Source organism: Jaculus jaculus, chromosome 4 (assembly GCF_020740685.1).
Source record: "Jaculus jaculus isolate mJacJac1 chromosome 4, mJacJac1.mat.Y.cur, whole genome shotgun sequence".
NCBI lineage: Eukaryota > Metazoa > Chordata > Mammalia > Rodentia > Dipodidae > Jaculus > Jaculus jaculus.
In genome coordinates this window covers 152,198,990-152,217,148 of record NC_059105.1, presented here as the reverse complement: position 1 = coordinate 152,217,148, position 18,159 = coordinate 152,198,990, and the positions used below count along the sequence as shown (strand labels likewise).

The 18,159-nt window shown below is 34.9% G+C and overlaps 1 protein-coding gene across 2 annotated transcripts in view; it reads right to left on the bottom strand.

Moving 5' to 3' along the window:
* Window positions 1-16,744: 16,744 nt before the first annotated feature.
* Window positions 16,745-18,159, bottom strand: part of Epha6 (EPH receptor A6) — a 1,036,261-nt gene continuing 1,034,846 nt past the window's right edge. For both annotated transcript variants that reach the window (XM_004663307.2, XM_004663308.3), the window contains one exon: window positions 16,745-17,320. In XM_004663307.2, the coding sequence (XP_004663364.1) occupies window positions 17,206-17,320 (115 nt within the window). In that variant the 3' untranslated portion in view covers window positions 16,745-17,205. The remainder of the gene's footprint in view (window positions 17,321-18,159) is intronic.

The following is an 18,159-nucleotide window of genomic DNA, read 5'->3' as shown; positions in this document are numbered from 1 at the left end:
GAAATACATAAATTTGAATGAAAGGATGAATAACAAAATGAAGGATTTTCACAAAATGGAAGAATATGCAGAAGTTGTTTCTGAATGAAGTTTATACGCTAACATTGCTACTCAGCTATTACAGACATCATTGTATCTTTTCATACTGTATGCACATAATGCATTCTGCATATTGTGCATATTTATGTGTATATGAGTGGAATTTTATTTCCAAGATTGCTTGTGGGTGCTATAACCCAAAGATGTTTAATTCATTAACATAAAATGATTTACTATTTGCCAATGACCTTTGTGCATCCTCCAATATTCTTTTTCTTAAGATTAGTTATCATGTTTAAAATTTAAATAGTATATAAATAGTTGTTACACTATATTATTCAGGGAATAATGAAAAGAAAATTTATCAGTCTATTTCTAGAACAGATTTAATTGCTTTTAAGTATTTATCATCAGAAGTTGAATGTGTGGGTGTTCATATGGTGAATATATGTATATACATATACACATACATATACATATATATATATATATATATATATATACACACATACATGCACACACACACACACATATGTGTGTGTGTCTTTGTATATAATATGCCCTCTCTGTACGTTATCATTGAAATTGTTCTATTTTTAATTCCTTTAATAAATCAGTAAAATTTCTTTTGTTAAAAAAAGAGTAAACTGGGGCTGGAGAGATGGCGTAGCGGTTAAGCGCTTGCCTGTGAAGCCTAAGGATCCTGGTTCGAGGCTCGGTTCCCCAGGTCCCACGTTAGCCAGATGCACAAGGGGGCACACGCGTCTGGAGTTCGTTTGCAGAGGCTGGAAGCCCTGGCGCGCCCATTCTCTCTCTCTCCCTCTATCTGTCTTTCTCTCTGTGTCTGTCGCTCTCAAATAAATAAATAAAAATTAAAAAAAAAAAGAGTAAACTAGTTAATGTTCAGCAAACATTTCCATATCTCGATTTACAATTATCATATTGTAAAATGAGTATATACCTTTTTAAATTTAGGAATTATACAATTTTGGACCAGTAAACTGACATGAGTTATTTTATTTTCTTGTTATTGTATTATTAAAGACAGAACTTTAGAAGAATCATGACATTCTTTATTTATGTTAAATTATAGTTACTTTTGCTTTCAATTTTGAGATAACTAAGGTTGTGAGATAAGAAAAAATAGGGGAAAGGAATATTTTAGAAACTCAAGAAAGTAAGCAGACAACATGAAAATGACAGTGCTTTCACTTTTGCTAGGGCATCCCACTGGTGAAATTTTAAATATTGAATAACAGTTTAAAGTAATTATAAAACTTATTTGTTCACTATCTTGAATTCACAAGGTAAATTGTGGCTTTTCTTTTCATATTCCCATTAGTAAGAAAGTCAACCAGTTTGTTTTCCAGCTGACTTTATTGGCTATCTGGCTAGTATTAATTAAAGGAAGAATTTTAAAAAGAAGAGCATTTAACCATTATGGTATGGCATATGGTTTCAACTTGTTTTGGGAAGTTGTAAAGGTATAAACATCATTTGGCTGAATGGAAATATAAAATGTACAGCAGCAAGCCAGATGTGGTCTCACACTTTGGACTTTCATCTCTCAGGGGGCACAGGCAAGGAGGAGACTGGGTTTGAAGACAGCTAGAGTACTGAGCAAGACTGTCGCAAACTATGAAAACTCCTAACAAACAACTGCAGTATAAACACCATATCCTTCTCAACTAAAAAGAACCACAAAACAAGCAGTGGCTCTTAAACAACTGGATGAAAAAGAAGATAAGCATAGAAAGTTCCAAATATGTCACATAAGAACAAAAGACACCATGTAAAATTTATATGATGGTACCATATTTTCAAATCGTTTAATAATGTAAGATGTATATGTTCTTATGAGCATAAATTGATAGGAAGAGTCAATTCTTTTATGTCAGTTCTCTGTATTTTTTTTTCTTTTTTTTTTAATTTTTATTAACATTTTCCATGACTATAAAATATATCCCATGGTAATTCCCTCCCTCCCCACCCCCACACTTTCCCATTTGAAATTCCATTCTCCATCATAGTACCTCCCCATTACAATCATTGTAATTACATATATACAATATCAACCTATTAAGTATCCTCCCCTCTTCCTTTCTCTACCCTTTATGTCTCCTTTTTAACTTACTGGCCTCTGCTACTAAGTATTTTCATTCTCACGCAGAAGCCCAGTCATCTGTAGCTAGGATCCACATATGAGAGAGAACATGTGGCACTTGGCTTTCTGGGCCTGGTTTACCTCACTTAGTATAATACTTTCCAGGTCCATCCATTTTTCTGCAAATTTCATAACTTCATTTTTCTTTACTGCTGAATAGAACTCCATTGTATAAATGTGCCACATCTTCATTATCCACTCATCTGTTGATGGACATCTAGGCTGGTTCCATTTCCCAGCTATTATAAATTGAGCAGCAATAAACATGGTTGAGCACGTACTTCTAAGGAAATGTGATGAGTCTTTTGGATATATGCCTAGGAGTGCTATAGCTGGGTCATATGGTAGATCAATCTCTAGCTGTTTTAGGAACCTCCACACTGTTTTCCACAATGGCTGGACCAGATTGCATTCCCACCAGCAGTGCAGAAGGGTTCCTTTTATTCCACATCCCCGCCAACATTTATGATCATTTGTTTTCATGATGGTGGCCAATCTGACAGGAGTGAGATGGAATCTCAATGTAGTTTGAATCTGCATTTCCCTGATGACTAGTGACGTAGAACATTTTTTTAGATGCTTATATGCCATTCATATTTCTTCCTTTGAGAACTCTCTATTTAGCTCCATAGCCCATTTTTTGATTGGCTTGTTTGATTCCTTATTATTTAACTTTTTGAGTTCTTTGTATATCCTAGATATTAATCCTTTATCAGATATATAGCTGGCGAAGATTTTTTCCCATTCTGTAGGTTGCCTCTTTGCTTTTTTCACAGTGTCCTTTGCGGTGCAAAATCTTTGTAATTTCATTAGGTCCCAGTGGTTAATCTGTGGTTTTATTGCCTGAGCAATTGGGGTTGTATTCAGAAAGTCTTTGCCAAGACCAATATGTTGAAGGGTTTCCCCTACTTTTTCCTCTAGCAGTTTCAGAGTTTCCGGTCTGATGTTAAGGTCTTTAATCCATTTGGACTTAATTCTTGTGCATGGCGAGAGAGAAGAATCAATTTTCATCCTTCTGCAGATATATATCCAGTTTTCAAAACACCATTTGCTGAAGAGGCTGTCTCTTCTCCAATTAGTATTTTTGGCATTTTTATTGAATATCAGGTGGCTATAGCTACTTGGGCTTACATCTGGATCCTCTATTCTGTTCCACTGATCTACGTGTCTGTTTATGTGCCAGTACCATGCTGTTTTTGTTACTATGGCTCTGTAGTATAGGTTAAAATCAGGTATGGTGATACCACCAGCCTCTTTTTTATTGCTCAGTATTATTTTAGATATTCGAGGTTTTTTGTGATTCCAAATGAATTTTTGGATTGTTTTTTCTATTTCCATGAAGAAAGCCTTTGGAATTTTGATAGGGATTGCATTCAATGTGTAGATTGCTTTAGGTAAGATTGTCATTTTCACAATATTGATTCTTCCAATCCAGGAACAAGGGATGTTTCTCCACTTTGTAGTGTCTTCTGCAATTTCCCGCTTGAGTGTTTTTAAGTTCTCATTGTAGAGATTCTTTACCTCCTTGGTTAGGTTTATTCCAAGGTACTTTATTTTTTTTGATGCAATTGTGAATGGGAGTGATTTTCTGATTTCATCCTCTGTGTGTTTGTTGTTAGCATATATGAAGGCTACTGATTTCTGTGTATTTATTTTGTATCCTGCTACATTGCTGTAGGTTTTGATCAGTTCTAACAGCTTGCTAGTAGAGTCTTTAGGGTCCTTTATGTATAGAATCATGTCATCTGCAAATAATGATAACTTGATTTCTTCCTTTCCAATTTGTATCCCTTTTATGTGTGTCTCTTGCCTTATTGCTATGGCTAAGACTTCCAAAACTATATTAAATAAAAGTGGGGACAGTTGACACCCTTGTCTTGTTCCTGATTTTAGTGGAAAAGCTTCCAGTTTTTCCCCATTTAGTAATATGTTGGCTGTAGGCTTATCATAAATAGCCTTTATTATATTGAGATGTGTTCCTTCTATTCCCAGTCTCTGTAGGACTTTTATCATGAAGGGATGTTGGATTTTGTCAAATGCTTTCTCTGCGTGTAATGAGATGATCATGTGATTTTTGTCCTTCAACCCGTTTATGTAATGTATTACATTTATAGATTTGCGTATGTTGAACCATCCCTGCATCTCTGGGATAAAGCCTACTTGGTCAGGGTGAATGATCTTTTTGATATATTCATGTATTCTGTTTGCCAATATTTTGTTGAGAATTTTTGCATCTATGTTCATGAGGGAGATTGGTCTGTAATTTTCTTTTTTTGTTCTATCTTTGCCTGGTTTTGGTATCAGGGTGATGCTGGCCTCATAGAAGGAGTTTGGTAGAATTCCTTCTTTTTCTCTTTCCTGGAAAAGCTTAAGAAACAATGGTGTTAGCTCTTCCCTAAAAGTCTGGTAAAATTCAGCAGTGAATCCATCCGGGCCTGGGCTTTTTTTAGTTGGGAGATTATTGATAACTGTTCGGATCTCCATGTTTGTTATAGGTCTATTTAAGTGATTAATCTCATTTTGATTTAATTTAAGTAGGTCATATAGATCAAGGAAATCATCCATTTCTTTCAGATTTTCATACTTTGTGGAGTATATGCTTCTATAGTATGTCCCTATGATTTTTTGAATTTCTCTGGAATCTGTTGTGATGTTACCTTGTTCATCTCTGATTTTATTAATTTGTGTCTCTTCTCTCTTTCTTTTGGTCAGATTTGCTAAGGGTTTATCAATCTTGTTTATCCTTTCAAAGAACCAACTCTTTGTTTCATTAATTCTTTGGATTGTTCTTTTTGTTTCTATTTCATTAATTTCTGCCCTAATCTTTATTATTTCTTCCCGTCTACTGATTTGTGGTTTGCCTTGTTCTTCTTTTTCCAAGGCTTTAAGGCGAAGCATTAGGTCGTTTACTTGCGACCTTTCTAATTTCTTAATATAGGCACTCAAGGCTATAAATTTACCTCTTAGAACTGCCTTCATTGTGTCCCAGAGATTTTGGTATGTTGTGTTCTCATTATCATTTGACTCTATAAATTTTTTGATTTCCTTTTTGATTTCTTCATTGACCCATTCATCATTTAGTAGTGTATTGTTTAGTTTCCATGATTTTGTGTATGCTCTATAGCCTTTCTTGCTACTGATTTGTAGTTTAATTCCATTGTGGTCAGATAGAATGCAAGGAATTATTTCAATTTTCCTGAATTTGTTAAGATTTGCTTTGTGTCCTAATATATGGTCTATTTTAGAGAATGTTCCATGTGCTGCTGAAAAGAATGTATATTCTGCAGCCTTTGGATGAAATCTCCTGTATATATCTGTTAAGTCCATTCCTTCTATGACCTCATTTAGTCCAGATGCCTCTCTGTTTATTCTTTCCCGGGATGACCTGTCAATTGATGAGAGTGGGGTGTTAAAGTCACCCACCACCACTGTGTTTGGTGTTATCTGTGACCTTAGTTCTAATAGTGTTTGTTTGATGAATTTGGGAGCCCCCATGTTAGGTGCATATATGTTTAGGATTGTAATGTCCTCCTGTTGGAGTGTGCCCTTAATCAATATAAAGTGACCTTCCTTATCTTTCTTGACTAACGTCGGACTAAAGTCTACCCTGTCTGATATTAGGATAGCAACCCCTGCTTGTTTTCTAGGCCCATTTGCTTGAAACACCATCTTCCAACCTTTCACCCTTAGATAATGTCTATCCTTTGTAGAAAGGTGAGTTTCTTGGAGACAACAAATTGTAGGATCCTGCTTTTTATCCCAGTCTGCAAATCTACGTCTTTTCGTTGGGGCATTGAGGCCGTTGATATTAAGAGATATTATTGAAAGGTGTGTATTTTTGTTTGCCATTTTTGTGTGTGTGTGTGTTTCTGGTTCTACCTGCGCTCTCTTCTGTTAACTAGTATTTGAGTATTGCTTGTTTTTTCTAGGTTCCTTATATGTGTGCTTTTCCTTTTCTTCAGCATGGAGGATGGTATCAAGTATTTTCTGTAGAGCTGGTTTTGTCTTCAAATACTCCTTTAACCTGCTTTTGTCATGGAATGTCTTTATTTCTCCATCTATTTGAATGGATAACTTTGCAGGATAAAGTAATCTTGGTTGACAGTTGTTATCTTTCAGAATTTGGAATATATCACTCCAAGCCCTTCTGGCTTTAAAAGTTTGTGTTGAATAATCTGCTGTAATCCTGATGGGCTTGCTTTTGTAGGTAACTTGATTTTTCTCTCTAACTGCTTTCAATATTTTTTCTTTGGTGTGTGTGTTTGGAAGTTTGATTATAATATGGTGAGGAGAGGTTCTTTCTGGTTTTTGTCTGGCTGGGTTTCTAAAGGCTTCCTGTATGTGCATTGGCACCTCTTTCCCAATTTGGGGGAAATTTTCTTCTATGATTTTGTTGAAGACGCCTACTATGCCTCTGGAGTGGAGTTCTTCTCCTTCTACTATGCCCTGAATTCTTATATTGGATCTTTTCATAGTGTCCCGAATATCTTGAAATTCCCACTCATACTTTTCTATAAGTTTGTCTTTCTCTTTGTTGGACTGCATTTGGTCTGCCACCTGGTCTTCTAGCTTAGATATTCTGTCCTCTCCCTCATCCATCCTACTGGTGATATTTTCTACAGAGTTTTTTATTTCATTAACTATGTTCTTCATTCCTAGTAATTCTGACTTGTTTTTCTTTGTTATTTCTATTTCCTTATTTATGTCTTGTATTGCCTTCTTTATTTCATGAAATTGGTTTCTTGCATCTTCTTTGATTCCTTTGATTTCCTCTTTAAGTTCCTCTTTGACTCCTTTGATTTGTTCTCTGACTTCTTTGAACATATTTACAATCATTCTTTTGAACTTTTTCTCAGGCATTTCCTCTAACTCTTTCTCACTGGAGGACATTTCTGATGCATTAATACTTTTAGGTGGGTTTATATCGTCTTGCTCTTTAGTGTTTCTTGTGTTATAATGTATATATTTTTGCATCTTGGATTAAGTTAATGCTTGGATTTTCTAGCTAGCTGTGTATTCTTAGTTGTATCAATTGATTTGATGTAATATATTTTCAGGGTAGGATCTTAAGGTGTTAGGTGTGGCTCTTAAGACTCTCAGAGTATCCAGAAAGATGTTCTTAGGGGTTGAGTTTCCCTGCTATAGGAGTATTCAAGCAGGCTGAGTGGAATAAAATACAGGTACATTCTAAAATTTAACTAAACACTGTACACATTCAATCAAAAACAGCCCCAAGTATGTATGCAAGAGTAGTTATTATAACAACCAGATCCTCTATCAAGAAAGAGGTTAAGATTTCTGGTCTGTTGAGGGATCCAAGTCAGCTTGCGACCAAGTGAGACCCTTCCCTGGTGCAATCCCAGTTACCTTGGATGATTTTGGTCTCAGTCAAGTTGCTGCCTGGGCCGTCAGGCTGCTGTTCTGATTTCTGGAGCTGGGCACTTGCTTTTCCTGCGGGGCAAACCGAGCCTGGCAAGTGTGGCCCTGCAGATCAGCTCCCCTGCTGCTGGAACTGCTGCTGCTCAAGCTGCCCCTGCTGGGTCTGTAGCCACTGCTGCTGAAGGTGTTGCTGCTGGACTCACCGCTGCTGCTGCCTCTGCTGCTGCTGTAGCTGCCACTGCTGGAGCCACCACTGCTGCTGAAGCTGCTGCTGCTGTGTCCACTGCCGCTGCTCCCCCTGAAGCTGCTGCTGCCGAGTCTGCTGCTGCTGCCACTCCTGGGTCTGCTGCTGCTGGGGCCACTATTACCGGTGCTGGAGCCGCTGATGTTGCTGCCGAACTCTGCTCCTGCTTGGGTCCCGCTGTTGGCGTGTCTGGTCCCGGGCCGCTGCTCTGTTCACCGGAGCTGGGCTCAGGCGGTGGGGGAGGGGAGGGAGCCGCAGCTGCTCTGGTTCTCTCGCTGCTCCAAGCATTCTTCTACCTCGCGGTCTGCTCCTCCGCTGCTTGCTGCTGCTCTCCCCTCACGTTTCCCGAGTTGCGGAGAGCGCGGTGTGAGGGGAAGCGCCCGCACCTGGCTTTTCCTGTGGCTGGAGCCGAGCCTGGCGGCTTTCTGGTGCGCCTCGGTCGCGGCGGTTGGCCGAGCTGCCGGAGCCGCTTTTTCCGCCTGTGCGGGCTCTGGATGCTCTATAACTCTTCTACTTCTCTGCTGCCGCTTCAATTTCCTATACACCTCACTTTTTAGTAAAAGTGTGTATTTTGCTGAGATTTTTTGGTCTTTTTTCTCCCCTAGGCTGCTTTGGCGTGGTACCTACGCCACCATCTTAACCGGAAGTCCTAGTTTCAGTTCTCTGTATTTTTAAATACAGTTTTATATTTAATAATTGAGGAAAAATGAATTAACTGGATAACTAATATGTATAAACTCTTTTGGCAGTTATCTTCATCGAATCATTTTTTGAGCAAGCTTTTTGGTTATATATCTCAGAAATAAAAATAATTATTATAAAGATGTTAGGAATATGACATCATATTAACGCAATTAAAAATAAGCTATTTAACTTTTCATTTTTATGTTTTTCAAACTTTATATGTCAATGTATATGTTAACAATAGATGGGCTTATTTATATTAGAAATAACCATCGTAAAATGCACTTTAGTTTCAGAATTACCTGTAGGAACATCATGATTTTATTTTTGCACATTCTTTTCCAATAGTTTTTTTAAAATGTAGTAACAATTTTTTAATATATATTTTTATTGACAACTTCTATACTTACAGACAACAAACCATGCTATTTCCCTCCTCTCCCCTCCCCCATGTTCTCCTTCATAACTCTGCTCTCTGTCATATGCCCTCCCTCTCTCCATTAGTCTCTCTTTTAATTTAATGTCATCATCTTTTTCTCCTATTATGAGGTTCTTGTGTGGTATTGCTAGGCACTGCAAGGTCTTGGATATCAAGGCCAAATTCTGTCTGAATAGTTTTATGTAAGGAGTGGTACCCTTCCTTTGGCTCTTACATTCTTTCTGCCACCTCTTCTAAATGTAGTAACAATTTTAACACAAACTTTTAATGACCGTTTTGTCACACTTGTTACCATGATGTGTATTAATGCAGTGCCTGTGATTCCAGAAATTAAGGTATTCCAGCAGATATAACTAGCATATTAGTAAGCTCAGATTATTAGTTAACATTTGTACATTCCAAATTAAAAAAGCTCTTGATGTTTTCATTTCATATAAAATTGAAACTAAGTATGTAGTTTATGAAAAAATATCCATAAGACATTTATATTATACATACAAGTTTTCAATGTCACAATTTATGATAGAGTAAAATTAACAAAATGATTAATAAGGTGTCAAAGGTCAAACACATGTAGTGATCTTTCAGATAATGTGTTCCCAATATCTATGCATGTCAGCAACTGCGCCAAGTAGTGAGTCCCTCTTCCCTAAAATTTCCCCATATCAAATTATAATTGTTTTACTCTTGGAGGATTAACTCAAAACCCCTAAATCATATCAAATTTCAACATTTCAATAAAAGAAAATGAGATGTTTGTGTAGTATAAATATAGTAAAAATTTTTCTTTGAAGATATATGGCATGAGAAAAGAGAACACATGAAATTCTCCTGTGAAAAACATTCATACACATTAATTCTAACTTTTCATGAGGGCAGACATTTTAAGAGCCTCTCTCATTTATTGCCCATTATATTTATCATTGTCCTAAGGACAGAGACTTTGTGTTTATGGTAATTACAGTTCTAGGTAATATATACCATTGACTATTCAAACAAGTTAGATTCAATCACTTTAACAGGGAGACATCTTGTTCAGTTGCATATTTGTTAGCAGGTGAGGGGTGACTGAACTTTTTCATAGATCTTCTAAAGTGTGCATTTGAAGTAGATTTATTGAAGACAAAAATATGGCAATAAATACAGCATGCAGCTAAAATTTCATCATAACTTTACTAATGAAATCAGTAGTTAAAATTATAATGAACCAAAGTTATTAATTTGTGTCAAAGTAAGTTAATAGAAGTAATTGTATTTTTTGGCTTCTGTGATTGAGTAAAGCTATGTATGCTTAAATGAAAACTTTTCAAAAGCAAATTCTATCTACAATGCCAACATTCCATTCTACAAATATTTAAATGTAGAAGAGACATATTTTTAATCAGATGAAGGACATCACAGATAAAAACTTTAAAATATATCATTTTTAAGAATTAGCATTATTCACATATTCCATTATGATTGCAAAGACTTAAAATGATACTGGCCCTTTTAGAAAAGAGAAAAATTAAGACTGTCTTAAGGTTGAACAATGAATATTAGGGGGGAAAGAAAAACTTTTGTAGTGATGTACACTTTTAATCCCAGCACTCAGGACACAGAGGTAGGAGGATCGTTGTGAGTTCAAGGCCACCCTGAGACTCCATAGTGAATTCCAGGTCAGCCTGGGCTAGTATGAAACACTACCTTGAAAAACCAAAAACAAAACAAAACAACAACAAGAAAAACTTTTATAGAGATGTTCATATCAATTAATGGTGTAACTCAGGACTTGAGTTTGACCCTCAGCACTAAAAAACAAACAATATTCAAGAAATCTCATAACGCTATTTCGTATCATGTGCCACATTTAAATGATGAAAATTAGGACACCTATTTCCAAAGCAATATTTCCTAAATATGAATCCTGATTTAGATATATGAAAAATGTTGGCTTGTAACTATGTAGAGTTTTCTATTTAGTTGTGTATTATGTGGAGATAAAGTCAGTTCTCCCTGTAGTGAGGGAAAATGGGAGAGAGACTCCGATGCTAAAGGAACAGGAATCCTGAAGAAGCATTGTTTTAATTTCAGTTGTTCTAACTTAATATTTGAGTTGACAGTGTTCTCTAACTAAAAGTTATCATAACAAATGGAACACTTCTTGAGGATAAAAATCATGAAGAAACATGAGTAAAGACAACGCTTTACTTAAAATAAGATGACCACTAGTTCTGATACTGTCGTAATTTACAACTTGTGAGAAAATTGTATTATTAATTTGCTTTTTATTTGCTAATCAAAACTAGGAACCATTTGGGCTGAAAATGTGAATCAATGATGACACACTTTCCTAGCATGCAAAGAGAGCTGGGTTACATCTACATTACATTTTAAAAGCTACCTTTTATCCCACTATGTGAAGTAACATTTTTAGTGCTTTTGTTATTCTCAATAAGCTGGCTGTATCTAAGGGTAGTGGAATTATTTCTTGAAATTTTAAACTGAATAAACACACACACACACAAGTTAGTTTGGTTATTGTTGTTTAATAGACCTTTACTTTCCATAGAAATTGAGAAGTTTTCTTTCTTTTCTTTTTTTGTTTCCTTTTTATAGAGTACTTTTGAAAGGGCAAACTTTTAGAAAGATTCTAAGATCTGCCAACAAACAAAAAGTTGAAGTAATGGCAAGAACCACAGCCTTTCTGCTGTAAAATTTAAACAAGCTACTAATAAATATCTAATGATAATTTGAATCAACAATTAGTAAAAGAGGGTTAGTTAAAATTATATTTTGCTGGCCTACATCTGGATCTTTTTCATCTTTTTGACCATATGACATATATATCATGTCACATCCCATTATAACAAAACCCCTAATCAGAAATCTCTGAAACATCTGCCTAATGCTTGACTTAAAAATAAATATTTTTATTTATTTGCAAGCAGAAAGAGACAGAGAATGCGCGCTCCACGACCTCTTGCCACTGCAAACAAACTACAGACATATGCACAACTTTTTGTATCTGGCTTTATGTGGGTACTGGAGAATCAAACTCACTTCTGCAAGGTTTGCAAGTCAGTACGTTTAACCACTGGACCATCTCTCCAGCTCCTAATGGTTAACTTTTAAAGGGAACAATAAGAGAAAAGTTGGGGTATTTACAACAATGTAAGATTCTTCTTTTCCTTTCACTTGGCAATATGTTACAAATCACCAGGTATAATACTTCTTCTCCTGGTTGATAGATCTTTGAAAGAATTTTATATGACCTCTGAAAGGCAATTTTATAATTACATTTATTAGAATGATTAACATGGGCAACATGCTAACAAACACCAGGTTTGTTTTTGGAAAAGGGCTCTTGTGTTCTGAGGCACCTTGGAGATAGTGAGTCTGTATGTGTGTGGACTGAAAGGTTTCTCACCAGCCAATAAAAATCTGTGAATGTTGAAACTGTCTTAGAGAATGCAGCAAGCATGCTTCCTTCTGAATTGTGAGGGGCCTATCAATTCACACTGTACTAGTTGCTATCAATTTTCATTCTATGGAAAGAATGAGCCCTCAGTGCCCTGTCTCCATAGTAAACTGCAAGTTGGCTCCCATCTATGAATTTTAAGCTTGAGGATTAATTCAAGGAAACTTCATCTTTGTGTAGACTTTTATGTGTATTTTAGACTTCTTGTTAATGGGATCCAAATAAAATTTACATAGTCTCTTCTGAATATTATAAAAATGCAAAAGAATGTTGGAAAAGTTGAACAAAAAAAGGAAAAATTTAAACACGTGAATGCCTGGTATGGCGAAGAAAGGAAGAAAACTGCCATTTCCACCCAGTGACTCCACTACATCAGGGAGTACTCAAACTGAGTGTGGAAATAATTTTTTATTCAATGTAAACATGCGCTTCTTCCCCTTCATAAAAATTTTAGCTTGCAAAATTTAAGGTGATTATAGTAAAAGAAGAGACTTTAATATACTTTTCTGTAAAGGCACAGACCACCTATAAGTTAATATTAAGAGCTTTTGATTCTAAAAATGCAACTTTATTTTAAATCAGTATTAAATTTCTTTAGCTAAACCCATTGAAAAGAATCGCCATCCATTTTGAAATTTTTTTTGAACACATTTAGTTTCAATTAAGTAAAGGCAGGGCTCCTTCCCTTTGTGAGTGCACACATTTCCATTTATGTCAGAAGGCCCAACATATAAAAAGTATAATTTGTATTATCAGCTTGTCTAGCCTAAATGGAATGTGAAAAGATCAAACATGGTAATTAACCTGATCTAAGTTCTGTTTCTAAGGAATGTTGTTTAAATTACCTCTTCCAGCCTGAATGCACAAATTCATCCATTTCAGGGAAGAGTAGGAAAATAAGCCTAAAAACCCTGCAGCTGTGAAACTTAGTAGTATTTGAAAGTGAGAAGCCACAGGTTGTAATTTGGTTTGTTGGATGTGATAGATATGCTGTAAAAGAAAATCCAAAACAATGACTGAATCAGAAAAAAAACTATATCAAATTTCCTCAAAGATGTATTGAGACTTGTATGTATTTGTATAAACAGTTTCCTGTGTCGAGTATTTGTGCAATCAGAGCTGACTTGCAAAATATTCTTGTAATATCTCACTTTCAGACTTATATAATAAATTCCACATATGACTAGTAAAAAATAAATAAAAAGTATAATTTGTACAAACCTCCCTGTTACCCAGCACCTTCTGAGGAAATCTCTAAGATCTTTTTATATTTGAGGGGCTTAACTTATGCTCATACAGGTGACAGCTGTAGTGGCAGAAGCTGAGGCAGAAATTAAAAGGTAGTTTTAGAAAATATAATAAAGGCAGCCAGGCATGGTGGCACATACCTTTTATCCCAGCACTTGGGAGACAGAAGTAGGATTGCCAAAATATATATAATAAAGGCATAGAATAAAGACAATATCAGTAAAAAAAAAAAAAAAAAAAAAAGCTGAACTAAGAGTTGAACTGACTGCCTTACAGAGCATACATTTAATAAGTAAAGATCAAAACAGAAATTTATGACACATGTCTGGTTGACATGCAATATAATTGTACTATTGAATTTATAATGATCTTTATAACAACTTGTTTGTTTTTTAGGGATTGAATTTGGGTTTGTATTTCATTCATGGGCAGACAGATGCCAGATAGGTGCATTTGAAGATTGCTCTATTCTTCCCATAGTTAGAGAGATTCTAAAGAATGAGGCAGAGTGATAAAATCTGTTTTGATTAATGTATACAATAATTATAAGATAATTCAGTGTAAAACTGCTGTACTTTCTGATTTCTCTTCAGTGTCATAATCTGATTTAAAAAATGCAATAATGAAAATGATTCATCTTTCTTCTAGATTGTTTATTGATATCATACATATATTCATATGTGTATATATTCTAAGTATGCTTTATATTATGAGATGTAGACTGGAAGCCAACTAGCCAAAAATAAAAGTCATTTATTCAACTGTGTGATTAAGAATTCCCTCATTATAGCATATCAAGAGGTTTTTATAAAATAAAAACTAGTAAATGAATATATGTACTCATTTTAGGTATCAAAGATTTTTCTGAAGACTTAAATTTATAAAAGTTACTCATTTGTTTTAGTGTAAGTTTAGTGTAATTTGTCTTAGTGTAAGTTTTATGATAGCTTGTAATAAATGGGTTTAGTTATTAAATATGTGCACCAGTAAATCACAAGATGTTTCATGTAAAATCTCAAATGAATTTGTAATTTTAACTATTGGTATTTCTGAATATAGTAATATACCTGTGATTGGCAGGCTGTAAAGAAATAGATATACCTATATTTTAATGTTTCTGTTTAATTCCACATACATTGCAGCCTTGTTCTATTCATGATGAAGTGCAGAATTATACTTAACATTATCATGCCTATAGCTCTGTAAAATATAAATATAATTTGAAAGAAATTTGGAAAAGAATATGGAGTGAAATATAAAATAAAACCAAAATTTTCTAATAACATAAGAAGAAATCAGGGAAGAAAAAGAAATGAATACCACCAATTAACCAGAAAAAGAATATCATCAGAATTTTGAGAGAAAAATACTCTAACATATTTTTAATCTTGCACTGAATGTTCATCCCATAGAACATTAAGTATATAATAGAATTTATTTCATCAAGGTATACAGATGTTGTTGACAGTGTCGTTTGAAGGACCATATTCTATTTCTTATTTTCCAAATACCTTTTGTTGTATTATAAAAATAAATATATATGATTAATAAATTTAATCTGTTCTTATTTAATATATAGTTAAAGACAGATAAATATGGACACTTTATATTTCCTCTAAATATATCCAGATTCGTGTAAATGTATCAAGTAAACTGCAGATAGTCTCTGAATGATACATGATTACGCAGGTGGATGACTCGAGAATATTGCTAGCGATGTGTGACACACTTACTTAAAAAGTGATGAATTCCCCACTTTTTCAGTATGCTTAAGGAATACTCAAAAGACTTCCTTCTGGCCCTGTACATGTATTTTGAGATGAGAAATATTTAGCTTATTTAGCTGTATTAGGCAAAAACCAGGACATAAATCAGCAAAAGAAAATACTTGGAAGAATATAGTGGAACAGAATAATCAAAATATCTTCAAATAAGGAAAACTGAAAAGTGAGGATCCTTAAATTTAAGTAACACCACTGCCATACACACCAAATGTAGCTTATGCAGGAATTTGTGAATGTGGGTAGGGTGCCTTCACCTCTGACATCAAATACAACTGACTCATTTAATCAGTACCTTTAAATAACTGCTCTGCAGTTTTTCCAAGTCCTCAACAAACTCTCCTTATTCTTCTGCTTAATATGGCAGTCACTTTTGGCATTACACAGGAAGCAGTTGATCTTATAATTTAATTTGTTCATAAGACAGCACTATTTTGATAAGCTGACAGTTTAATTCACCAAAAAATACATTTGCTTTTTTGTTGTAAGCTTCAGAGAAGATTATGTCAACACACCTTAGATGTGTTCATATTTTTATGTGACTATTATGCACCAAAGTTTATACATAATACATACATATATGCTGAAATATAAGATCTATTTATATTCTGTTTGCAGTATTTATACTAATTTCTTCGCAAATTTGGAAACAACTCAGCATGTTTATGTAACTTATTTTGCAAACAATACATTGGAATGCTTAACCTTGAAAAATATAACAGTTATTAGTAAACTAGTTGTGTTTATTATCTTAAGCCACCATATAGCTATCATAAAATTCTGTTTCAATTAGGATAACAACTTCCCATTAGATCTAAAGCTAGTTTTAGATCTTTCCTTCAGAACAATTCTACTGCAAACAATGAATTTTCTCAATGCTTTGATAGTAACTTTTTCAACTCATGAAGATGAATAAAGGGAACAGACATAGTTTATTCCATGCTTCAGTATATGAAAGCCATTAGAGCAATGGAATCTTGGTCTTTCCACAGGTGATCTTTGTAATATATTGGAGATATACACTATAGTTAGTAAAAAAAATTAGAGGGGGAAAAGCCTCTATACTACAACCTACTATGAAATGTGTAGAACCCTATAAATTTAATTAAAAATATAGACAAACCAGCTTTAGATTTAAAAGCACAGTATTTTTTTTCTCCCTCTCCCTCCCCGATAACCCCCTTCTCACCATAGTCACACCTGACAAGAATGCACTATATGGAATCATTGGTCAGTTCTGCAAATCATTCTAACAACATCAGGCACCAACAGTTAAGTTATTTAAAAAAAAAAAAAAAGCAACAATACAACCCATAGAGTTGAGCAAAACTAGCTAAAATAAATATTCATGTCAGTTTGGAATCACAAAACATGAACGAATGGTCAACTATTTCTTCTTCATCTACCATCAAGCTCTACGCATATCATTAAGGAAGTCACACCTGGACAAATTCCTTTAGATAGAGTCCATGAACATTTCCCAAATATTTGTATACAAAGTTCCACATCCATGCTGAGTTATTTATCATTGTGTAGCGACAATCTGCGGTGGGCCAGGGTTTTATTTGCAGGTTATTCAGAGAGGATCTATGGAGCATGATATTGAAATCCAGGCAGGAAGCATAAACATGAGGTGTGCAGCCATAGTCTGAACAGGAGACTGTGGTTAGTGAAGGGATGTTTGAAGAATCAGAAGAGAGGGTAGTAGAGAGGAGATCTTTCATTTTAGAAATTCTGAGGCACAAAACACAGGTTCTTGGAGTACTTTCATACATGAAATCCTTTCTCCTGTATGTGCATCATATGTAAACGTAAGGTCTGTATGCTGCTGACTATCCGTCTCTGGTGTCCAATGAGTATGACTCCAATTCTCCTAATGTCACTGACAGAATGAGAGACAAAGAGAGAATATGGATAATTAGGCTTGGTAAATACAATGAAAAAATATCTTCAATGTGTTAAATATGCATCCAGTCATATTTGTCAAAACTTGTGCATTTTAATTATGAAGCACATATAAACGAATAACATGAACATTGCATTTTCTTTTCTCTGGCTTGATAAGAGTATGAATTTGATCTTAAAATAATAAATTAATATACCATATCCAGAAGAAGTATTTTAATATTTTAGGTCTAAACTACATATAATTTAAATGGCCATATGAATTTGCAAGTCACTTCACAAGGTGGGCATGGAAGCCTGAGTATAATGTTGACCCCATCCAAATACTCACAGCCTTTTAAAAACCTGAAGTGAATCCTATTATTTTGAGCCACATATATGACTATTGCTGTCTTAAAGCAATGGTACTTTCATGTGGCTCCATCCAATTGTTTTAGTATTTTTGGTAATATTTATTTATTTCTCTCTGTGTGTATGTGTTTGTGTGTGTGTGTGTGTGTGTGTGTGTGTGTGTGTGTGTGTGTGTAAGGGTATGCCAGGGCCTTTTTGCCATTGTAAACAAATGCCAGACACTTGTGCCACTTTCTAATGTCTGGCTTGTGTGGATAGTTTGTAGGTGGTTTTGGAATTGAATCTTTGTGAGTAGGCTTTACAAGCAAGTGTCTTTAAACCCTGAACAATCTCCCCAGCTATTTTAGTATTTATAATCCACATGTTGCTTATCCTGACTTCACATAGGCAAAGGAAGATCTTTGAGACAATAGAGAATGGCTGCCCACTATAATGCATGGGGGAGCTATGAAGTACATGATAGTA